At 44.2% G+C, this 24278-nt stretch overlaps 1 protein-coding gene across 4 annotated transcripts in view; it reads left to right on the forward strand.

Annotated features, from left to right (window-relative positions):
• LOC147008854 (ERC protein 2-like) overlaps window positions 1-24278 on the forward strand; it is a 498963-nt gene that overhangs the window by 51533 nt on the left and 423152 nt on the right. For all 4 annotated transcript variants that reach the window (XM_085864636.1, XM_085864633.1, XM_085864635.1 and 1 more), the window contains exon 10: window positions 22409-22576. In XM_085864636.1, coding sequence (XP_085720762.1) covers window positions 22409-22576 — 168 coding nt within the window. The remainder of the gene's footprint in view (window positions 1-22408; window positions 22577-24278) is intronic.

Genomic DNA, 24278 nt, shown 5'->3' on the forward strand with positions numbered 1-24278 from the left:
CAGGCTCATGGAATACCGAGCACATTGAACAGATCAGGACATAACAGACAAAAACAGCACCAAAAAGGAACAGTGGAGACATATGTGAGAGAGAGAGAGAGAGAGAGAGAGAGAGAGAGAGAGAGAGAGAGAGAGAGAGAGAGAGAGAGAGAGAGAGAGAGAGAGAGAGAGAGAGAGAGAGAGAGAGAGAGAGAGAGAGAGAGAGAGAGATAGATAGATAGATAGATAGATAGATATGAAGGCCAAGATAGAGGGTGAATTGCACAAACAATGGGTGTGGGGAGTAGGAGGATGGGGTGAACGAAATGAATAGAGAAGGAAATTCCATTGATGGAAAATTGGAAAAGGAGAGATTTGGGTGGGGTTAACGAGGGCAGAAAAGATCATGGTTTTGGATTGAGGATGATCTGAGAGAGTGGTGAACAGCTATCCTGAAAACCTGGAGGGAAGAATCAGATTGAAGAGGATGTGGAAGTTGGTTCCACGGGCAGGAAAAAGGAGGAACAAATGAGTTGAGGTGAGCAGTGATCCTGGATTTAGGTTGTTTCACCAGAAGGGGGTTGATGGTGCACTATGTGAGCCCTGCAGAAACCTGTGGGGGACAAAGCACAGAAAGAGCAGAGGGTGCAATACCAGAAAGGAGACGGTAGAAGACAGAGACACCTCAGACCTGTCTGTGATGGCAAACTGATAGACCAATAGACTCAGCTTCATCACAGGAGATTGGAATAATCTTGAAGGCCTTGGTTTCTATGGCATCAAGCTGAGCAAGATGTGAGGTAGGGGAGCCAGATCAGAGGGGAGAGCAGGACTCCATCAAGCTGCAGATGAAGGCCTTGTCGGTGGATAGGATTTAAGGTGTGCCAAGGAAGGACTTTGTATGACCATGGATGCCGAGTCGGCAGCTGGCTTTGGAGGCCAACGTGATATGCATTTTTCCCAAGAAAGATCATGGCTGATAGTGTGACCCAGGAGTTTGAATGACTGAAGTTCCTAAAGAGGATTGCTGAGAAAGTAGATGGGAAGGTTTGCCAGATGGTCCTTCGAAAGAGAGAAAGTGGGAGTGTGAGATTTATCAGGATTGAAAAACATATTCTAAGTGTTTGACCAGCTTGTGATTTTTTTTCAAGTTTTGAAGAGAATGAAGAGGCTGCAGGCTGCATGTCTGAAGGATGTCACAGCAGAAGGTGGAGTCATAATCAAATACATAAAGAGGACTTTTCAGAGAGTCAGAGAGATCATTGACCCAGATCAGGAATAGGACTGAGCCCAGAATACTACCTTGAGGTGCTCCAGCCTTCACAAGTAGAGGAGATTAAAGGATTATGTTGAGTGCCACATGGTGACAGGAGTAGAGGAAGTCAGTAAGCCATGTGTGGAATTGGCCTTGAATGGCATTGGCATAGAGTTTGGAGAGCAACGCAATATGCCAGACTTATCAAAAGCATGAGATATGTCCAGAGAGACGGCCCTGGTCTCATGTCTACACATCGAGGGCCACCATCCATTCTTGGGTGAGTCGAAGTGGCCTGTCTAAGGTGGAGTGACCTGGTCTGAAAGCAAATTGGTGATCTGAGATGAGGTTGTTGAAGAAAAGGAACGATTGCATTTCAACTGCAATGATGGACTTCATGACCTTGCTGATGATTGGAAGTAAGCTGAGAGGTCTGTAGTTAATGGGATCCATTTTTGCACATTTTTTATGTAATGCTGTGACCTTGTCTGATTTCCAAGCAGATGCAAGATGATGTAGGGTAAATGACAAGGTGAAAAGGGCAGAGAGAGGATGTTCAAGAACAGCAGAGCAGGTTTTTAGGACACGTGAACTGATGCCGTCCGATCCGGTAACAGAGCCGGAGTCAATAGTTGAAAGAACCTTCTCCACCTTCTCAGGTGCAAATGACAGAGTCCAGGTGCAATTTGGTACAATAGGGAAGGATGGGTGCTGAGAGTGAGGAGTTGGGGACACAAGATTTGGAAGCAGCCACAGAATTGAGTCATTCGGCCTTTTCACGAGCGGAGTCGGCTGTGGTGCCATTTGAAGTGGAGGAGGGAAGGAAGGGGAGTACTGTATACACCAGAGACAGACTTATCAAAGTGCCACCAGATTTTAGAGGAGGGAGACAAGTTTGAAAGTTAAATCTTGAGGTTGAACAGATGATGTTTTCTGGCTCTCCTGAGAGTGGACACACACTTGTTGAGGGCTTTTTGGAATGCAATGAGATTTCCTTGAAGACAAGAGATGTTTCAGAGCAACTGCCTTACCACAGGATTCAGTGTACCATGGGCAGGAAGAAGGGTAGGATAATTGAAGATGAGATGGGATTAATCTGTGTGAGAGAGTGAGACAGAGAGACAGAAACAGAGACAGAGACAGAGACAGAGACAGATATTCTGTGGAAGAATTCCCAGGCTGTGTTAACAACAGGGGCAGTATATATTGTAGGCCAGTCCTGAAGAGCAATGGCTGTTACATTCCCTGCCAATCTGCTTCAGTGAAATTCCAGACTCGCTGGTGTTGAGGCAGCTCTGAGAATAGCAGCCAGAGAGATGTTGACTTTCACAAGCACATGATTAAAATAATCAATTGGAGCAAAGGAAGAGCAGGTTACATTTGTGGGAAAGTTAGTCATCACTAAGTCCAGAAGGGAGGATTTGCAATTGGGAGGATTCCAGGTGGGAAAGTTAACAGATTGAGTCACAGACTCCCTTTGCTGAAGTACCATGGCTAGTGAGAGAGGCACCAACACCAAGCCAAATTGCATTGTGACAATTGAAATTTCCACATATGAGGAAGAGATATTTGGGATGAGTGGTTAAAAGTTGGTCCATATTATCTGAGAGAGAGATGCAGATGGAGTCATCACTGTTCGGAGGCGGGTACAACGCAACAGATGAACAAGAGGTGGGAGCAGAGGGGTGGTCACAGCCAGAGGTGCTCCTGTGCGGTGGGAAGTGAAAGGGCAGTGCAAGGGCAGTGAGAAATTGATTTCTTGATTGAATGTGCAACTCCACCAGTGGGGCGTGGTTCAAGCCTCTCAAATTGGAGGAGACAACAACCGGGGAGAGACACCAAGGAGTCGGGGACCTCCTGTGGGAGGAAGGATTCTGTTAAACAGATGATATCTGGTTTGTTGGCAGCAGCATGGATCAGGTTGGAGTGTAGACCTCGGATGTTTGAGGTCCGCACAGTTAGAGACAGGGTGAATTGGGGGTGGAGGGGGAGGAGGCATTGGTGTGGTGCAGAATTGAAGGCTTTGTGGGGGCAAGGTGAGTGTGTGGGTTGCGGGGGAAGGATTGGGTATGTGGGGTGCGGGGAAAGGCTTTTAAATGCATAGAGAAATAGTGCACTGTATGAGTGGGGGTTATGTGCATGAGGTGCAGAGCAGCCAAACACCTCAGAAAAATAATCTTTTTGAAAAATACGAAGAAGAAGAGACATATATCATGGTGGAGAAGAGGAACATGTGTAGCATTTGTGAAGGAGATACAAGGGCTGAAATGCATGCTTATAATTTTTATCTTATTTTAAAGAAGCGTTTATATTGAATGTAGATTAATTTTGGAGAAGAGAGGAGGGTGGGATGTAGAACCAGAATCATAAGGAAATTCAATATAAATGAGAATCATGATGGAGTGAAATATAAATATTGTTTTTGTTTCTTTGCTTGTCTGCCCGTCCTCCGCGTAGCGGAAGACTGGGTATTGCCATCACTTATGTGTGTCTGTGTGTGTGTGTCCGGGCCTCAACTTGTTTTACCATTTGAGCTTTTGTCATCAAATTTTCAACAAAGCTTTATGATGGGAACAGAGAGGAGAAAATTAATAATTTGTTCAAAAAGTCAAATGTACTGTTTAGCATAGCGAAGAAGAAAAAGTCTGATTACAAAGCGGATGCTTTCTAGTTTGGAATTTTTTGAAGTGAGAGAGAAAATAGAGATAGCAATTGGGAGAGAATAATGTTGAGGAAATAGAAGCAAGATGCCTGGGAATATACCCAGGATAAAAGCAGGATACACTTACGACATGAGAGAAGGCCTTGACCCTTGACAAAAGGTTCAGGCCTTAACAATACAAACCAAATTCCACAAAACAACGAACGAATTAACATGAAATATGTCTTTATCTCTTTGCTGACAACTCCAACCTCTGCCGTGACATTCCCCATCCTTCAGTTCAGATTGGCATGCTGCAGCCTCTTCCCTCTTTACACATCTTGATAGAATCACGAGCTGGTCAAACGCTTGGAATATGTCTTTCAATCCTAACAAACCTTTCACTCTCACTTTGTCTCTCCAAAAAGACCGTCTGGTGAACCCTCCCATCTGCTTCCTCAATAATCCTCTTGAAGAAGTTCAGTCACTCAAACTTTTGGACCTCACTACTAGCCATGATTTTTGGTGAGTAAACTGCATATCTAAGTTGGCCTCCAAAATCAGTCGCATGCTCTCTCTCAAACAGTCTTTCCTTGGCAAATCAGAAATTTTGTCGACATACAAGGCCTTTATCTACAGCTTGATGGAGTACTACTCATACATGTGGGTTAGTGCCCCTGCCTGACACCTTGCGTGGGTTAACACTAAGGAAGCCAAGGCCTTCAAAATCATTGAATCTATGACGATGAAGCCGAGTCTCTGGGCCGATCACTTTCCCATTACAGACAGGTCTGTGGTCTCTGTTTTATTTTTTTTTTACCACTTCCTTACTGGTCTTAACCCTCTGCCATTTCCATGCTATGCCCACCCCTCTCCCTCAACCACCCCCCCACCCACTTCCCACTAACCCTCCTCATCCAGGTTCCTGCAGAGTGCATGCACTGCCAGCAACCCCCTTCTGGTAAAACTACCAAAACCCATTACTACATATCACTGCTCACCTCTTTCATTTGTTCCTCTTTATCCCACCTGTGAAACCAACTTCCACATCCTCTTCAATCTCATTCTTCTGTCCAAGTCTTCGAGAAGCTGTTCACCACCATCTCAGATCATCCCCCATCCAAAACCATGATCTTTTATACCACCATTAACCTTCCCCAAGCCCACCTCTTCCCAGGTTTCCATTCTTACCTTTCATTTCTGTGATTGAGAGTTTACGGCCGGATACATGTTGTCCACCCGATTCATCCCCCACTGCTCTCATTCCTCCTCACATCCATTATTTCTCTAATTCTCCCTCTATTTTGTCCCTCAAATCCTCTCTTGATGTGTCGTCCCCCCACCCCAAAACACATCCTTCTCCTGGTAATTTTGTTCTCTTGCGTCCTGATCTGTTCTGTGTTTTTGCTCTTCCACGAACCTCAACACTTTATATATTCTAAAATAGTACAGACTGGCAAAATAGTTCGGCCAGGAATTTTGATTTCTTCATAGCGCTGGCAGTAAACTCGCCCACTCTTTGATAAAGCACACAGTGGGATCTTTAACGTCCACCATCGAACAGTGCTGGGAGACGGATCCTCAGGCTTAACGTCCTGCAGATGGACAGCACACACATTGATGCATCGCTGTGCATATGAAACACCAGGGTGACAGTTTATATCTGGGTTGAGGTTGGAATCCAGGCTCGACAACTGAAGTGAGTGTGCATACCTCAATGCTATCCTACCAGCCAAAATGTGCCACACAGCACATTAATTTCCTTAGAGATCCAGAAAACATCTTTCCAGCAGAAAGTTTGCTTTGACACGTATTGGGAACTGGGTATTTTTCCTCCATCTGCCTTGTTTTTTATCATAGGATATCCCTGTATGTTGGGCATGCATCGACACGGAGCAATGGTTACCTTACAACACATGTCTTCACCTTGACGGTCAGGTATATTTGTGAAGTTCACGCGTCAAGATCTTTGATGTTACCAGTTCTTCATGAATCATGAATCATGCAATAAATCTTTCTCTTGATGGTTCCATGTTGTTTGCTGGAATTCTGAGCCTCCATCCCCCAGGTCTCGTATCACTCCTCGAAAACGAGTCTTTATGAAGACTAGTCAGTCTGCATTAACATGCCCAAATATTTAGTGAGCCATGGCAAGTTATTGTATACTCAACGTATGGGGAGGTTGGCATGTACAGTCTAGCAAAGTTTCTTCCTCTAGTTTGCTCTGAAGAAGGGCCCATACATGAAACTCTGCTTCAACTTCTTTCCCACAGTGGTGAGAATAGCTCTCTCACCATCCAGTTTAGAAATATAATTGTTATTATCACCGTTGCCTCAACCATCGGTATTTGTTTTCTGGAAGGGTGACGTTTAATCGCGGACAGTCTTCGAATGAGTCACATATCCGCACTGACTCTCATCCTCCACTTCCTAAGTATGGTGAACTCCAGGCCTCATTTATTCCTTATTGGTTTTGGAAATTATTACCTCTGCCACCGAAGGTGAAGGAAGTTATGTTTTCATCCATCTCTGTCTGTTGGGTCGCTGAAATAGGTGACCCTTATTGTCAGTAATTCTGTCTGTTTGTTTGTATGTTTGTTTAGATGTTTGTTTGTTTGTTTGTCATCAGCACAATTGGTAGTAAACGTGGGCGGATTTTGACCAAACTCGGGTGGTAGGTACATCTTATGACCTAGTGCTTTGGAAATTGTGATGGATGCTCGGGACGCTTTGGGTCCCTAGCAACAACCGAAAAACCTTCAAAATCGGTACCATTCACGCGAAATCAATTCCGAAAGCCATTATCCCACGTAGGGTTATGAAATTTGGCACGAATGATATACAGGTGATGCTCTAACAAATATATTCCGGTTTTTGTGATATATGGAATAGTTTACCCACAGCGCCCCCTACAATTAGGGTATGCGCGAAAATTGGCGAAAATTGGAAGGCCCTCTAGCGACCAGGTGAGTGCATCGATACAAATGAAACTTTGCAGGTTCATGGTACTCAATGAGTACTACAACTTTGCCTCAGGACATATTGACCGATTTCGCTTAGGTCAGGGGTCAAAGGTCAATTAGTGCAAAAATCGATAATATGCTTTAGCTGGAGGTGCCTTCGTGCCAAATGCTACTCCTCCTAGGGTTATGGTCATATGGTCATTAAAATTCACACTAATCGTCTGGAATACATTGTGCACAAACAATCGAGCCGGATATTTTAATTTAGATCTTTGTTCGCCCACAGCGCCCCCTCGAACTTTGGGGATTTCCGATTTCAAACCGCATTTTCAGTACTTTTCATTCAAATGGATGCCGAGTAGTTACCATTAGATGGAACTGGATGAGATTTGATATGCATAATCTTAAGGTGATTCCCTATCCGCGATATGACATCCATTTTGCTCTATATCTTATAGTTTTCCATGCTCGGCGACTCATCGCCACCTACCGGCTTGTTACTTACAAAATCTTTAGATTTCGGAAGTATATTGATGACTTCCGTCCTGTGTTTGTGTGTTTGTTTGTTTGTGTGTGTTTGTTTGTAGGCACGATAACTCGAGAATGGAAGAAGCTACCAATGTCAAATTACACCACATGATTCAGGAGGGTGATGGCTAGCGCTGATTAGATTTTGGTCAATATCGGTCAAAGGTCAAGGTCACAGTGAGGTCAAACATAATTCCGTAAATTCATGTGGAGAAATGGAGTATTTTTGCTTCGGTCGACGTTACGAGTTCGTTTTAACTTCGATTTTAATTGTGTCTTCGGTTTTTGCGATCGCTTAGGACGCTTAACACTCGGTTGTCGAAATTCTGGTAAAATCGGATGTTTTGGAGACGTTTTAAGATTGTAGAAAAAATATTTCACTCGCCGGGTCACGGCTCGTCACGTGATGCAGCGCGCTCGAGCAGAGGCGTCGTTGAGTCATGTGAAGGTTTTCCGTGTGCTCGCTGACGGTGTTTTCGATAAAGATGGTGTTTAAAAGTCATTTTTTATCTCAATAAAGGTTATCGTCGCATGCCTGACTCGCCAAGCCGTCGGATTATGTAAAGATTGTTGGTGGATGGCCGAATATTACGGATTTGTGACTGATAAAATAATATTAAATAATTGCATGGAGAAATGGAGATTTTTGCTTCGGTCGACGTTACGATTTTTGATGGTTTGGTACAGAATCATTGTAGAAACTTCTGGTTTTTGTCGCTACCTTCTCTCGAGACAGCTTTTATTAGACAAGGTCAGAGGTCAAGTTGACGATTTCGTAAGTACCAGTCTATGACTGCTTGTTACTTACGAAATCTAAAGATTCGTAAGTATATTGTTGACTTCCGTCCTCTGTTTGTGTGTGTTTGTGTGTGTGTGTGTTTGTGTGTTTGTGTGTTTGTGTGTTTGTGTGTTTGTTTGAAGGCACGATAACTCGAGAACGGAAGAAGCTACCAATGTCAAATTACACCACTTGATTCAGGTGGGTGATGGCTAGCGCTGATTAGATTTTGGTCAAAGGTCAAGGTCACAGTGAGGTCAAACATTCGATTTTTGATGGTTTGGTACAGAATCATTGTAGAAACTTCTGATTTGCGTCGCTACCTTCTCTAGAGACAGCTTTCATTAGACAAGGTCAGAGGTCAAGTTGACGATTTCGTAAGTACCAATCTATGACTGCTTGTTTGTTTGTTTGTCTGTTTGTGTGCAGGATATCTCAAAAAGTTGTGCACTGATCTGGATAAAATTTGGTGCGCAGGTTGGGTGTGTGACAACGACGAAGTGATTAGATTTTGGTGAAGATCCGATTCCGGATCTGGATACGAGAATTATTTAATGTTTCAAGTGATTCTTCACCATTGAGAGGTGGGGCTCAAAAACGATGTATGGCACAATATCTCAAAAATGTATTGGGCCCGATATGTTCTCATGGATCAGGCTTTATGTGGCGGAGGTAAGCGCTCTACCGAGTGCCCTTCTTGTTCCTTCATTCGTTGATAGCATTTTGACAATGTTTGAAATCCTAATTATTCACTATTTTGATCCTTTGGCAACAATGAGATTGGTTGCCTTGGCCTGAGGGTTCGTGTCTTTTGCAGCCTGTGTTGCTCGACACTGTCGATTTCGAGTCGTTACGATCTGAGCACACACGGATTACATTGTTTCTGATGAACAGCACACTTTGACTGAAATGTTGGACTTTCTGAACTTCTTTCCCTTTTTCACAAACCCTTTGACATGGCTGTGCTCATATATTTTCTGCTCTTATGCTTTTGAAATGTATGTGAATATACTGTTGCTGGCACGTGGTGTGCAAACCCTTGCTCACCAGCAATGTACACTTGGTGCCCCAGATACCTGTGATTGCCCCAGAGTGGTGATTGGCTGAATTCAAAGCCATGTGCAGGAAACAGAAACCCTTGCGTATTCCAATGGCTGCCTGCTGTTCTAATCATCCTGATGGTGGGAATTGATGTCCCCAAAATAGAGACTTAATTAACAGTTTAACCTTAATAAATCGATGGCAGTTTATTAATGTCAAAGGTTGGGTAGGAATAGCAAGGTCTGCAAGCAACAAAATACACCTCAATCGGGGGCGAAGGAAGATAATGGGAGGGGGTGACGCGTGTGCCGGTGCGGGCAGGCTGGTACAGGTGAAGCACACTGGTAGGACGACATAGCTGGCTCATGAGTGTGGTGACCCCCAGAACTCGGCCACAGACTGGCAGCCTCACCTTTTATTATTCTTCGCCATTCACACCTCTGTCTCAGCCGACTTTTTCTTCACTCTCCTGAAATGCAACTCAATCCACTCCCGCAGGCTTCCGTTCTCGTATAACTTGCCCACAGAGATTCATATTCCCCACCAGAGCATATCCATCCACCAGACAAAGCAATCTCAACTGAGTCTATGCCCACTGAACTAGGCCAAGCCAGTTGGTGGGGAAGGAGTCAGAGTTTTGACAGGGAAGGGGGGGGTGATTGGGGAGGGAGGATGGTCTCTGAAAATGGGGAGGGGATGCATTGGCATAGGTTTGCTGGAAAGCTGTAGTGATAAATGATTGAGAGATCGAGTCAGATACATGGCTACAAAGTTCTGCCCCACCAAGGCAAGCTAATATAATGACAAGCCGGTAATGGCCATGGGTCGCCGAGTATCCGATGGCCTTTGACTCCTGATTTGAGTTAATCTAGTACCAAGTACTTATGAAATTGCAATTGAATCGGTTAACCCGTGTATTTGGCTTTGAATGGTAATTTCGCCCGAAAAATGCACTTATTGACCTTTGACCCCTGACCTACTTGACATAGGTCATTATGCAAATGAGCAAAGTTGTAGTACTCATTACGGTCTTCTTATTCTTTCGGCTGCTCCCGTTAGGGGTCGCCACAGTGGATCATCCGTCTCCATTTCGCTCTATCCTCCACATCTTCCATTGGCACTCCAACCACCCGCATGTCCGCCCTCACCGCATCCATGAACCTCTTCTCCTCCTACCTGGCGGCTCCATCCTCAGCATCCTTCTCCGGATATACTCCGCTTCCCTCCTGTGCACATGTCCAAACCATCTCAATCTCGCCTCTCTCACTTTGTCTCCAAACCGTCCTACTTGCGCTGTCCCTCTAATATACTCATTTCTTATCCTGTCCATCCTCGTCACTCCCAATGAGAATCGCAGCATCTTTCCTCTTTGTTATTCCGTGAGCATGTTATTCCCAAACAGGCCCCGATTGGCCGACGTCACTTCCGTTTGGGAACGGGACCGTGGTGGTTGTTCCGCATTGGCTCCATCATTTCGTCTATCTTACACTCTTTGGTGTGAATTTCTAAAGCACGGGCCCCTACGTGAGAGAAGTTTCATATTTGTGGCCGGATGACCACCTCTAAGCGATCTCAACCAGCTATGGATGACTCTCCTTCGGCTCCCTGCATGGAATGCAAGACTTCTTTGGGGAATCACGGCGATTGTGTCCAATGCTCGTCGTGCGGATTGTGGACGTGCATCGCGTGCTTGATGGGTTGCACCAAGGCTGTCACCGGAACCAAGAAGAAAGATGCATCTCAAGTGCTCGGTTGCACGGGCGTGGTCTACACGTGCAAGAAGTGCCAGGAAAGCTCTGATCCTGTCACCGCCGATCTCTACGCGGCTCTGCTCAAGATTGTCATGGCCAACTCGCAGCAGATCGCCTCGTCGGAAATGATCGCAAATCTGACCACTCACGTCGTGGCTCAGAAAGTTGTTGGGAATCAATGACAGCTACAACAACAACAACCATTCGACATGACCCAATTCGTGTTGGCCGCATCCCAGGCAGCCTCGGAGACCATCATGGAGTAGATGGAGTTGAAGGAGAAAAAGCCCAACCTGGTCTGTGTCGGCTGGAAGGAGGACACCACCTTGGCGTGGGCCAACAAGCAGAACGAATGTGACCGGGTGATCATCGACTGCCTGTGTGACCAGCTGCGCATCAAGAAGGAGCTGGTGGTCAATAACTTCCGTGACAGGCCGAAGCACTACCACGGATTGCACGACCGCAAGGATCGGATCATGAAGGTGGTGTTTCGCGACTCCACGGTGCGCCAGATGTTCCTGACAAGGGCGAGCTCGCTCATGGCCGGGCATGCGAAGGTCAAAAACGGCAAGTTCCGCGTGTTCGTCCGGCCCGACCACATGCCGAAGCAGAGGAAGGTCGACCACAATCTGCGCACCGAGTTGAAGGCCAGGAAAGATGCCGGAGAGCTCGACATCTACATTCGGCGCGGTGAAATTATGTCCCGACGTGGGGGCAGCTCGGGAAACTAGGCGGGCCTGAGCATGTTATTCCGTTTTACCTTACTAACTTTCATAGTATTTTGCAAAAAGAGCACGATTTTCTGTTTGTGACTACAAAAAATCCTGAAAATGTTTTTTTAATCACTGAATCATGGTTAAATGAGACTATCCCGAGCGGCTTTTTCAGTCTGTTTTCGAATGACTTTGTTGTGTATCGTTGTGACAGGAGTCAGGAGGAGGGCAGGGAACGATATGGTGGGGGTATTATAGTTTTAATACCAAAGAAGTATACAAATTTTGAGGTAAAAGTTGAAAAAATCCAAATTTTTCGAGTTCCTTTGGTGTACAATTTCTCGAGATCATACGGCGACAAAAAAGTTAATTTTTGGTGTTGACTATAGATCTCCTTTTTTTCCACAGAACGATTCGATTAATGCCATGATCAATCATATCCACACTAATTATGATCCTTTTTCCTCGTTTGTGCTTTGTGGTGACTTTAATTTACCAGGTTTAAAGTGGGACGGTATCTCACTAGGAAACAAAAATGAGGGAATGTTTAGTGAGGCTATGTTTGAGATAGGCTTGACTCAGCATGTTCATGTTCCGACGCATGTAGCTGGAAATATTCTGGATTTAGTTCTTGTGAACAACTTATGTCTTATGCAGCAGTGTGAAGTGGAACAGTTTCATGATATCTCTGATCATTTTGCAATTTTTTTTAAAATTGCGTTTCAAAGTAATAAGCGATCTGTTAGTCGGAATGACATAGCTGACTTTCAAAATGCTAATTATGCGGAAATTTCTCGTGAATTATGCCTTTTTGACTGGGCAGCAGCCTTTTCTTTCTGTGTGAATGTAGATCAAATGTAGGAAATTCTGCATAATTATTTAATTTTCCTCGTCCTAAAATGGGTCCCGTTCTGTCCCGTTCGTCCAAAAAATTGTAATTGGTCCTCTGAAACCTCCAGTGCTTATGAGAGACAACGAAGCACTCATCTTAGGTATAAAAAAAATCGGGAAAAGATAAGCACAGACTGGAATGGAAGGCAGCATCTTGGCATGCGAGATTTTTGAAATGAAAATATATTTTAATGCAAGAAGATGGAGTTCTTAAATCGGAACAAATTAACCAATTCTGGAGTTATATAAAGTCAAGGTTAAGTAACAGATCGATTATTCTGCCTATGGTCGGTGCGGACGGAAATATAGTGGTAGATTACGGTGAAAAAGTGAAAATATTTAAGTTTCGGTTTTCACTGAAGATGATGGTAAACTGGTAAATATTGTTACAAATTTCGGTCTGCCCGGCGTGCGATCGGCCATGTAACTCAAATCGTGACCGCGTCACCCACCGGAACGGACAATTCAGTCGTGACCCTCCTTGGAACTACCGCCAGGAGATAGTCACGGGTGGGTCTTTCGACCCCACGACAATCGTGCCAATCGGCCAACCGTCCAGGATAGGGTTGTTCGCCAAACTCGACCTACCTAAGTACCTTTGTGGGTAGTTAACCGGGCGATCGTACCTCACCGCTGGCCAGCCTAGGACACGGACCGCTTAAGCGGTCCGTTCTGTGCTTCAGTGATAACCGAGCGGTGTTATCGCCGGCCCCGACGGACGTGATTATTTACCGGGTGCTTACACCCTTCTACCAATTCCTTCTGTGATGCAAGATGGAACTTTCAAACAAGGGAAATGACGCAACGAAACGGGGAACAGTTCAACAAGCACATTTATTGCACACTCAGACAAGCACGTATTTTACAGCCATACAGTAATCATGCACGTATAACAGTGAAGCAAGCTATTGATAGAATTACAACTGAATAAAGTCTTTATTCACACAATTACTTTAACAATTCTACTTATAAGACGGCGCCTCCACATGCATTTACACAAAAAGCAAAGGAAAAAAGCCACCCTCAAAGTCAAGGGTGGCAGACAGGTTCGTGGACCAAATGTGCGTGGAACCTGGATGAGCGGCCAGGTCCACGAGACCGAAGCGTCTTACCCACACCCTTGTGGCATGATGGCGGGCAAGCCGCGATGTCAGCATAGCTGCGCCTGGCTTCGTGCCCCTGGCGTGGCCGGCGAGCTCTCTCCGGCGCTCCCAGTCTGCCTTTCCCGTCGGCTTCGAGCTCCATCTCCCGACTTGACTGCCCCACCGACACTGCACTCGAATTGACTGCCCCGCCGACACTGCACTTGACTTGACTGCCCCGCCGACACTGCACTCGACTTGACTGCCCCGTCTCCTGATTCTCCAGACTGCTGACACCGACACACTGCACTGCCGACACTGCTTGACTTCCACTCCACTGACTCCAGACTTGACTGCTACTTGACTGCCGCTGCGACTCCACTGCTCCGGTCACACTCTGCCGCGAGCTGCGTTGTGCTCGCGCTTATATAGGCCGAGGGAGGGGCGTAGATGCAAATTTCTGGATCACAGCGGGTTCAGAGGCGGGGCCACACCACCCGATGCTCAGCCATTGGATGGAAGAAAAGGGGGCGTGAATCATTCCTGATCCGCTTTTCGAGGCGAAAGGAACCATTCACAACCCATGGCACGACGTGTGGTAGAAATAAAAGGCGGAGGTGGTGGGAGTTTGCTGTGGTGGTTTGGGAAGGGTGTTGGTGGTGGCGATTTGGTTTCTGGCGGGCATCGTTTGAGAATGGCGGTGAAGCGATGTTTGCGGGGTGGCGTGGTGGAGGTAAAGAGGTGAAGGTGGTGGTGGTGGTTCGGTGTAGTTGTTTTGGGGCGTTGTTGGTGGTGGCGATTTGGTTGTTGGGGGATGATTGGTCCAAAATAATGATAGAGAAAAGAAAAACGGCTAACTCAAAGGATCACAGCCCTGTCAACACGGAAATTCCCTTTAAACAACGGTGGGGAAATCTAACTACCCAGATACTTATCGTCATAACTGATCTAAAGACCCTTTATGGTGTATTGCGAATTTCCACAGTCGTAACAATATGATCAACCGTGATCATATTAGGTCTCCTCCTTTGCCTGTGTGTGATAGACTGAATGTTTTTGAACATATTAAAGCTCTTTCGGCTAAATTTTCATCCTACCCAGATTCTATTCCTCAGAATTTCTTGGTTAAATTAGCACTTGAGTTGTCGGAGCCTTTGTCTAGAATTTACTTGTTGTCTATTCACTCTGGCATTTTCCCTTCTAATTGGAAAATAGCGAAAGTGCTTCCTTTGCATAAGAAAGGCATAATTTCAGTCGTGGAAAACTATCGTCCTATCATTTTATTGAATGTTGCTAGTAAGCCTTTAGAATCGATTATTCGTCAGTATATTTAACACATTTGAAACAGAATAGTATCATTGGGGAGTGCCAACACGGTTTCTTACCTAAGCATTCTACAATAACGCAGCTCATCTCCTGTTTGGATGACTGGACTAAGATTGTCGATCAAAACAATACTGTGGATGTTATTTATTTGGACATAGCAAAAGCTTTTGATTCAGTTAGTCATACAAAACACATTCAAAAAATGACCGCCTATGGTTTTAATGTGAAAATTATCAGTTGGGTTAGAAATTATTTGCTTAACAGATCTCAATTTGTACAAGTTGAATACGCTGTTTCTGAGAATCGTCCGGTTAGCTCTGGGGTTGTACAAGGCTCTTTAATTGGCCCAGTCCTTTTTTTAAAACCTACATCAATGACATTGTGAACTATGTGATAACAGCCTCTTTAAAGTTGTATGCGGACCACGCAAAAATATATATTTCATGTCCAAGAAACGAGCAAAATGTTAAACTTAAAGAAGATTTGAAACAAATAATGAGCTGGGCAGACAATGTGCAATTGAGAATCGCAGTAAATAAGTGCTTTGTTCTTCAAATCGGTCATGGAAATGCGAAGACTCAGTATGAAGTCCAAGATTTTCCAGTTCCCTCGGTTAAATGTATGCATGATTTGGGCGTAATTGTTTCGGACGATCTTAAATTTAGTGCACACTGCAAAATGATAGCACAAAAGGCATTCATCATGGCTGCTTTAATTTTTAAAGTGTTCCGTTGTAGAGACAGAAACTTTCTGGTGAAAATGTTCATCACCCTCGTTCGGTCACTTTTGGAGTATGCTACAGAAGTGTGGAATCCGTGCTTAATTAAAGATATTGATTTAATTGAGCGTGTTCAGCGATCCTTCATGCGTAGAATTCCAGGAATGGCTGGATTATCTTATCGAGATCGTTTGAAAGTACTGAAATTGGAATCCTTGGAACATAGAAGAGTGGTAAGGGACCTCGTTTTTGTGTATAAAATCCTGTTTGGTGTAGTTTCTTTATCTTTTTCAGATTATTTTGAAATGGCTTCTAGGTCAGGTCAACGGAAAAATCATGAATATTGCTTGAAATGGATTAGAGTGAATAAAGAAATTCGATTTTTTTTTTTGCAGTTAGAACCATTACAATTTGGAATGCTTTACCCTCACAAGTTTTTGAAGTCCGTTCAGTGTCAACTTTTCAGCAGCGAATATCAGTTCTAGACTTCTCAATTTTTTCGGGGCACGGCCACGGCTGGAAATCGGCCGTGTCGTTCCCTGGTCTTGATACCCAAAATGACAGTAAATGATTTTTTTTATTATTACATTTATGCCTCGCATAGGAAATGTTCGTGCGATCTCGGTTTTTTTTTGTAAATCGAAGCTTTTCTTGTTCGTTTTTTATTTTTTTTTTAACTAACATTTTGTATTAGGCCAAAGAATAAAGCATTCTTTCTTTTCATTCTTTAACTCTGCCACCTCCAGCTCCGCTTCCTGTATTTATGTCAGCGCCACCACCTCCAAACCATACAACATCGCTGGTCTCACAACTGTCTTATATACTTTCCCCTTCACTCTTGCAGCTACCCTTCTGTCACAAATCACTCCTGCAACTCTTCTCCACCCACTCCATCCTGCCTGCACTCTCTTTTTCACTTCTCTACCTATGGGCGTCGATTGGTGGGGACGGGGGAGGGGGACATGTCCCCCCCCCACTTTTTATCAAGGGGGGGGGAAACATATCGATTGTCCCCCCCCCACTTTTTTCATTGAACGTAAGTTACGTAACACAAAACGAGTTGCTCAAGTACAATACAACCAGGCCGAGATGCTCCTCAAATACAAGAATAAATTTTTAAATCTCTATATTTTCAGCAATCTCTGTGGCATGTTTGTCTGTGGGCATGTTTGTCTGCGACCGCTGTTTCTCGACAACCACTGGTCTGATCTAATTGAAACTTTCCAGGTATATTGCTGGGGACCCGAGGATGTGCCTTTTCAAGGTTTGAAATTAATCGGACAAGTGGTTCCCAAGTTATGGTCTCCGTACTCGCAAGCCGTTCTCTACCTATGGGCGTCTGCTTTGGCTTTGGGAGTTGGACCAAACCATTTCACAGAAATAGGGGGGGGGGTTGCCCAATACAGAGCCTCTCCGGATCTTTACTTTTAGCCAAAAACAACAAAAGAAAAAGAACCGTTAGTTTTATTGGTCTATTATAGTTCTATTAATATGATAGGATAACAATTCAACATTGAGAATCCGTGCTTCCCAAGCCATGGTCTCCCACCGGCCAAGAGTCCATAGCGACGTCGCTTTTTGATCCTTCGATATCGGCTCTTCCTATCATTGTGAAGCAAAATTCGCCAAGCGTTGGATTGTTCACCCACTAACAGGGAACGTGACCTGGACATTTTGAGGTATGTTGGGACTTTTTTGGACTTTGTCTCGTCATTTTATGAGTGTTTAAAGAAATCGCGGCTTCATGGCCCGGAGCGGCACGCCTCGGATAGTGTTAGGCCGCAACGGCTCCAGGCTCCTTTAGCGACCGAAATAGTTTATTTCACTTTTCTAACTTATATCGCCGGATGCCTGATATTATTACCTGCACGATGATGTGTGTGTTTCATTTTGGTGACTGCACCGTCGAGTTATAAGGATTAAATTATAGATTTTAAAAGGTCGCTGTTGAAAAATATGCAAAATTCACCTAAATGGTTCAGACAAATGAACGGAAAATTATTTTTGAATTCTGTTCTCGGATTATACAGTATCTACAGGGAAGTAATGAGATTACCTCGAAAATCCGATTTTAAAAGGCTAGGGCTTAGTAGCCTAGCCGCGGCTTGCAATTTTTACTAGGAAAAATAACGTTCCGGAAGGAATTTCTCTTCCGCCATCATCCGAATAATTTTCCGTTTGCACGAGGACAAAGACGAAGGATAGACCGACAGAATAAGGATAAAGGTTAGACCGAATAAAAATGCCCTGTTACGCAAAAAAACCCCTGATAATTCACATGTCAAAATTTATTCAACTGAAATGTAATTCCCTTCTCGTTTCATAGAGGATATGGATATCAGAAAGTTTTTCGCTACAGCATCAAGTAGCACATCCCCGACCACTCTCCTGGAGCATTCAAGTTCCCAGAAAGAGGTGGACGATTCAAAGGAGAAGATAGCAGAAAAGGGTGCATGTGCGAGTACTCGGCCTAATTTCCCAGATCAGTCTTTTCAACCTCATGATGACAGTTGTATCCCAGTCCAAATACTGCCAAACCGAAAGTTGAAGTTTCAACAACAGTGGTTCAAATATTTTCCGTGGCTTCATTTTGATCAGAGCATCGGCGGTGTACTCTGTCACACCTGTAGCGACGCTTCTCGTGAAAAAAAAAACTAACCGAACTTGTCCGCTGTGCAGAAGACGCATTTGTCTCAAAGGGCTTTCGGAACTGGAAAAAGGCTACAGGAAAATTCAGAGAACATGAACGATCAAACACACATAGGCTTGCCTCTGAAAATCTGAAATGTCGCAGAAGTCAACCTGGTGTCCATGTGCAGCTGAGCAGAAAACTGCTAGAAGAGCAAAGATCTGCACGGTCAGCACTTCTGAAGATTATCACCTCACTGCAATATTTAGCCCGACAAGGTTTTGCAATTCGTGGGAAGTATGCCTCTGAAGGGAATTTCTAAATGCTCTTACAGTTGCGGGCCGAGGATGATGTCAACCTCAAGATGTGGCTGTCAAGGAAGACGACGTTCACAAGTGGAGAAATTCATAACAAAATTCTACAGTTTATGAGTCATGCCATCCTCAGAAATATCTGCAGTAACGTGAATGAAATGTTCACTCAGTTCGGACTCGTAACTGATGGAATGCAAGATATTCAGGGTAATGAGCAGGAGCTGGTGTGTGTGTGCTATGTGACGGATTCCTTTGATGTTCAAGAAGATCTCATCGGCCTCCACCAAGTATCGTCAACAACAGGAGTATCACTTTGTAAGATGCTTCAGGATGTCCTAATTCGATGTCAACTCCCTATTGAACACCTTAGAGCGCAGACTTGCGATGGGGGCAAGCAGCATGTCTGGAAAGTACAAGGGCTGTCAAGCACAGCTAAAAAAACTCCAACCGCTGGCCAATTATGTTCACTGTGGAGCTCATGTCACCCAACTCATTACATCCAAAGCCCTACAAACTGCACCGTTCATAAGAAACGCCCTTGATTATGTCCAGGTACTCAGCAACATCTACAACAACTCTGGAAAATTCAAGCATCTGTACTTGAATATCCACGCTGACGATGCTGACACTCCTTACCCTACACGCCTGAGGCCAATTTGCCCGACGCGTTGGTTAGCTCGTTCTCCTGCCGTGAAATCGATATTGGATAACTGAAGCGGTACTGGATGCCCTTCAACAAGTAAGTGATGACTTTGGTACGAACACGGCATCGCGAGCCAACGGTATTCGAAGCTGTCTTTCATCAGGAAAGTGTGTTCTCGGTCTGTTTGCATCATTGCCCATTCTCCAATCCCTTGAATACCTCAATAAGGAACTTTAGGGTTCACAAGTTACCGTCTCTGGTATGCTTACTGCTGCAAAGGTAACTGCACAGAATCCCCAATCTCTCCGTACCGACCAGACATTTAAGGAGGTTTTCGAAGCAGCACAACAGAAGCTCCAGCAGTGCCAACTAGATCCAGTGACCCTCCCTCGTAAGCGCAAGCTTCGGAAGAGACTTGATGGAGGCACGCAGGAATACACTGCCAATTCTGCAGAGGAGGTACACAGAGTTGAATTTTTCAAAGTCATCAACAGCGCATCCGAGAACTTGAACGAGTACTTCACATCAACCGACCTCATGGCGTATAGGGACTTGGGTGAAATGCTCCTGTCAGGGTCATTCAAACCACAAATAGTCTGCAAACATCCCGAACTGTCGGATTCCCTAGACTCCCCGAGAGCAAGAACTTGGCTTCTTTCGTAACCAGTTCAGTGGTTCATCTGTTGAGGATTACCGTAAGATATTTGTAGACATGGTGCCGGAAGTCCGTCGAATGTTCCCACAGGTAGAACGTTTGCTTTGGCTTCTATTGGTTTCCCCTGCAAGTTCATGCGAAGCTGAACGGTCATTCAGCACACTCAGACGTATGAAGACTTGGTCACGTTCCACAATGACCCAACAATGCCTCAACCATCTCATGATCTGTCATGTTCACCGAGATCGTCTGACTGCACTTGACCCCCAAGACGTTGCGACAAAGTTTTTAACTCGATCGGCAGACAAGAGGGTTCATATTTTTGGCAAGTTTTAAGGTAAGTTCACCATACTCGTGTAATATCAATTTGTATGTCAGTCTAGTTTTCAGTTTATGTTTAGTGAATCAGTTCAAGGGTCGTGAGAAGGAGGCTTGATAAACAATTATTTATATATATACAGTATATGTATTTCTTTGATGACACTTGAACTTTGAAATGTGTATGATTAATGTTTAATTAATTTCGCTCCGTCTGCTCACATTTGATAAAAAGATGGTCGATAGATGGTCAGATTAATTTAAGGGATTTGTGTGATCAGAAGGCAGCATGTTAACGAGCGTATAAAATCAAGAATTTGCAAGGGTAGACTTGCTGTGTCCACACCGGCATGAAGTGGGCTTCATGGTCTGGACATGCAATGTCCCCCCCCCCCACTTTTCAAAAGCAATCGACGCCCATGTCTCTACCACACTCTCCGTTACTTTGGACAGTTGATCCCAAGTATTTAAACCCATCCACCTTCCCCACCTCAACTCCTTGCAACCACACCATACCACCACCCTCCCTATAAGTACTCATTATGGTTTATAAGCATGTAAAGATTCATTCGATTCGGTTCAACTGTCTTGGAGCTAGTGTACTTTGAATTTTCAGCGGGAATGCTCAATGGCCCTCGGACACCCAGGTTGAGAGGGTTACCATTTGAAAACTATAAGATATAGAAAAAAAATGGATGTCATATAGCTGATAGAGAATCACCTTAAGATTATGCATACCAAATCTCATCGAGTTCCATCTACTGATAACTACTCGGTATCCATTTGAATGAAAAGTATCGAAAATGCGGTTTGATATCGGAAATCCCCAAAGTTCGAGGTGGTGCTGTGGGTGAAGAAAGATATAAATTGAAAATCCGGCTTGATCGTTTGTGCACAATGTATTCCAGATGATTAGTGTGAATTTTCATGACCATCTGACCATAACCCGAGGAGGAGTAGCATTTGTCGCGAAGGCACCTCCAGCTCTCGCATATTATCGAATTTTGCCCTTTGACCCTCTGACCTCAGCAATATTGGTCAATATGTCCTGAGGCAAAGTTGTAGCACTCATTGCGTGCTGTGAACCTGCAAAGTTTCATTCGGATCGATGCACTCACCTGGTCGCTCGGGGGCCTTCAATTTTTGGGCATATCCCATTTGTAGGGGGCGTTGCGGGTAAACTATTCCATATATCACAAAAACCGGAATATATTTGTTAGAGCATCACGTGTAGATGATGCATGCCAAATTTCATAACCCTACGTGGGATAATGGCTTTCGGAATTGATTTCACGTGAACGGTACCGATTTTGAAGGTTTTTCGGCTGTTGCTAGGGAACCAAAGCGTCCCAGCAACCATCACAATTTCCAAAGCACTAGGTCATAAGATGTACCTCCCACCCGAGTTTGGTCAAAATCTGCCCACGTTTACTCCCAATTATGCTGATGACAAACGAACAAACATCCAAACAAACAGACAGAATTACTGACAATAAGGGTCACCTATTTCAGCGACCAATAAAACTACCTGTGGCAATTTCTATAACACCTGCGCACTGCCTTCCTCCCTCTTTTCCAGTCAAAGTAAAAATACTTTTGCCAACTCTGCCAAGGCGTAGCTCAGCCTAACTAGATCAATTCAAAAGCTTTGGCAAAACTGTCAGTGCAATACTTGTGCTCTTACCTGGAGAATGTCATTTCATATTTTAATGATTGCATTGTTCACATTTTTTTCTGTTTTGGTTGTTTTTTTTTTACATTCCATTGATTTATCAGATCACGAAAGTTTATTTCATTTCTTCGAGAAGAGTAGGTGACCTATCGCCAGCGCCATGGCCAAATTCCAAATTCTTGCCATAACCAGCAGAGGGCATTGCATCAGCACCACAGCCATGCTCTCAGCCAATGATGCTACCCAATTAGCCTCGTGCAACATACGAGTGAAGAAGAAAAAGCTTATTGATTGAGTTTTGCAGTTTTTTTTTTTTTTTCCTATTCTCACCTCGCTTGATTCTCCGGAATATTATTTTCACTAATTAAGTTCTTTCTTATTTTTGGCTATTACACCTCATGACAAAGAACCATCGAGATGGATAACAAGATGATTGGCACACCCTGTTACGTGTAATACCACTGTGGTCCCGTTACAGGTGTAACATTCTGGTCTGGTCCTGCGTCGCCAGGTGGAAGTGCTGCGGCAGCGCCTCGAGGAGAAAGAGGCATTGCTGACTCGAAAGAGCAAGCAGGTGCAGGAGGTCGGTGAGGAGAAGAGTGCACTCGCTGGGGAAATAAATGACCTCAAGGACATGCTGGATGTGAAGGAGCGGAAGATTGGAATTCTGCAGAAAAAGGTTTTGCTCATCGTGCATGATTTCCATTACCTTGCAAGTTACTTGGCTGTTCTGTCTCAGTTTGGTTAAAAATTAATCCAACAGTGAGACATTTTTAGGTAATTTAGCGAGTAAGGTGGGGGAAAGACGTCCCTGTTGAGAAAGGTGGGAAGAGAAATTCCCCCCTCCGATGCCCCCATTTCATTCTTGGTCCTGATTACATGTTCAGTATGCTTAACCTGTGCAGTGGGCTCTCTGGCTGTCATTGGGTAATTTCAAATGAAAAATGTTCAGCATTCTCTAAATGACACAGGGATCAAAAGGATGCTTATTCAGAATTTCAGGTATGGGGTTGAGGGTTCCCCAACCTTAATTTAACCCCTTGACTCAATGGTGGCTTGCAAAGGGTTAAGCACCAGCTGTGCAAGCTTGCTATTGAGACAGTCAAAGCTCATTGTGATTGGAGTCGTTTCCACTTACATTTATGTGAAGACCACTTCTTGTGATGTCATCCCATCAGTCAGAAGAAGCTGCTCCCAAAACTTATCCATGCATTGTGTAAGGCTGTTCGGTGTCACATCCAAACATACTGGCACAGAACATTTTGTTTTCACGACCTGTGCTGTAGCAACTGTAAATCACCAATGTGAGTGGAGACGATTTTAGATAATTTCAGCATCACGTGGTGTCACAATGCACCATCAGTCACAAAACCTCGGCTGAACGTGCTGTGGCTTTCTCCATCTCGCTTTTTTATTTATTGTGAGGCCCTGATAGATAAAAAAAAGAATATTCCACAAAATCAAACAGTTACAGTACATCAATTGTCCAAGGGGAAGTGTCTCAAAACAATGTGAAAAGTTTATAAAATTGCTGTTCAAAGTGCTGTTGCGAATCGGAATCGACGATGTGATGTTGTGTTGTCAGCACGAGAGGGCGCGGTTGCTATTTCGTCTTTTGCATACGTGGAAGTCAGGATTAAATGTGGTCATAAATAAGTAAACGGTGAGATATTTTGTTAAGTCACAACAATAACCTTACATGAAGGTAATAAGACGTCTGCTGTCCATCAGATAAGGTCCGGCAGTTTCTGAAATGGTAGAGAAGTTTCTGGTGACCCTCGACTGATTCTCCACCCAGACTTGGTGGCATCAGCTCTTCTTCTTTGTTTTCAAGTATCGTATTCAATACAGAGGTTGCTAATCATGGATCTCCATTCTTCTGTTTTAACTTTTTGGCCTGATCTCTCAATAGTGAAGAATCCCTTAAAAAAAAAATTTGAGTCATCGGATCCGGATCCGGATCTTCACCCAAATTGAAATATTTCTTCCTTGCCACACACACACACAAAATGTCCACAAAATTTCATCCAGATCCATCCACAACATTTTGAGATATCCTGCACACAAACAAAAAAGTAAACAAGAAAAAGACGTCATGCACAGCACGATAATTGCAAGATACATCAAAGAAATTTGACCTCAAAAATAATTGGTGGTTGAATTCAATGACCAAATCTACAACTCATCTTCAAATTTAAAATCAATCAGCTGAAAATTAAGGATTTTGGAAATCTCACCTGAGTTGTTGACCTTTGCCCTACGTTGACCTTTTGACCTATTGACCTCAAAAACAATAGGCTTCTTCCTTATGACAAACTCTACCATGTGGTGAAATTTCGTGAACATCAGTTTAAAATTGTGACCTGTAGGTGACAGGCAGA

This window comes from Eptatretus burgeri, chromosome 18 (assembly GCF_056783735.1).
Source record: "Eptatretus burgeri isolate ZD-2024b chromosome 18, Ebu_testis_v1, whole genome shotgun sequence".
NCBI lineage: Eukaryota > Metazoa > Chordata > Myxini > Myxiniformes > Myxinidae > Eptatretus > Eptatretus burgeri.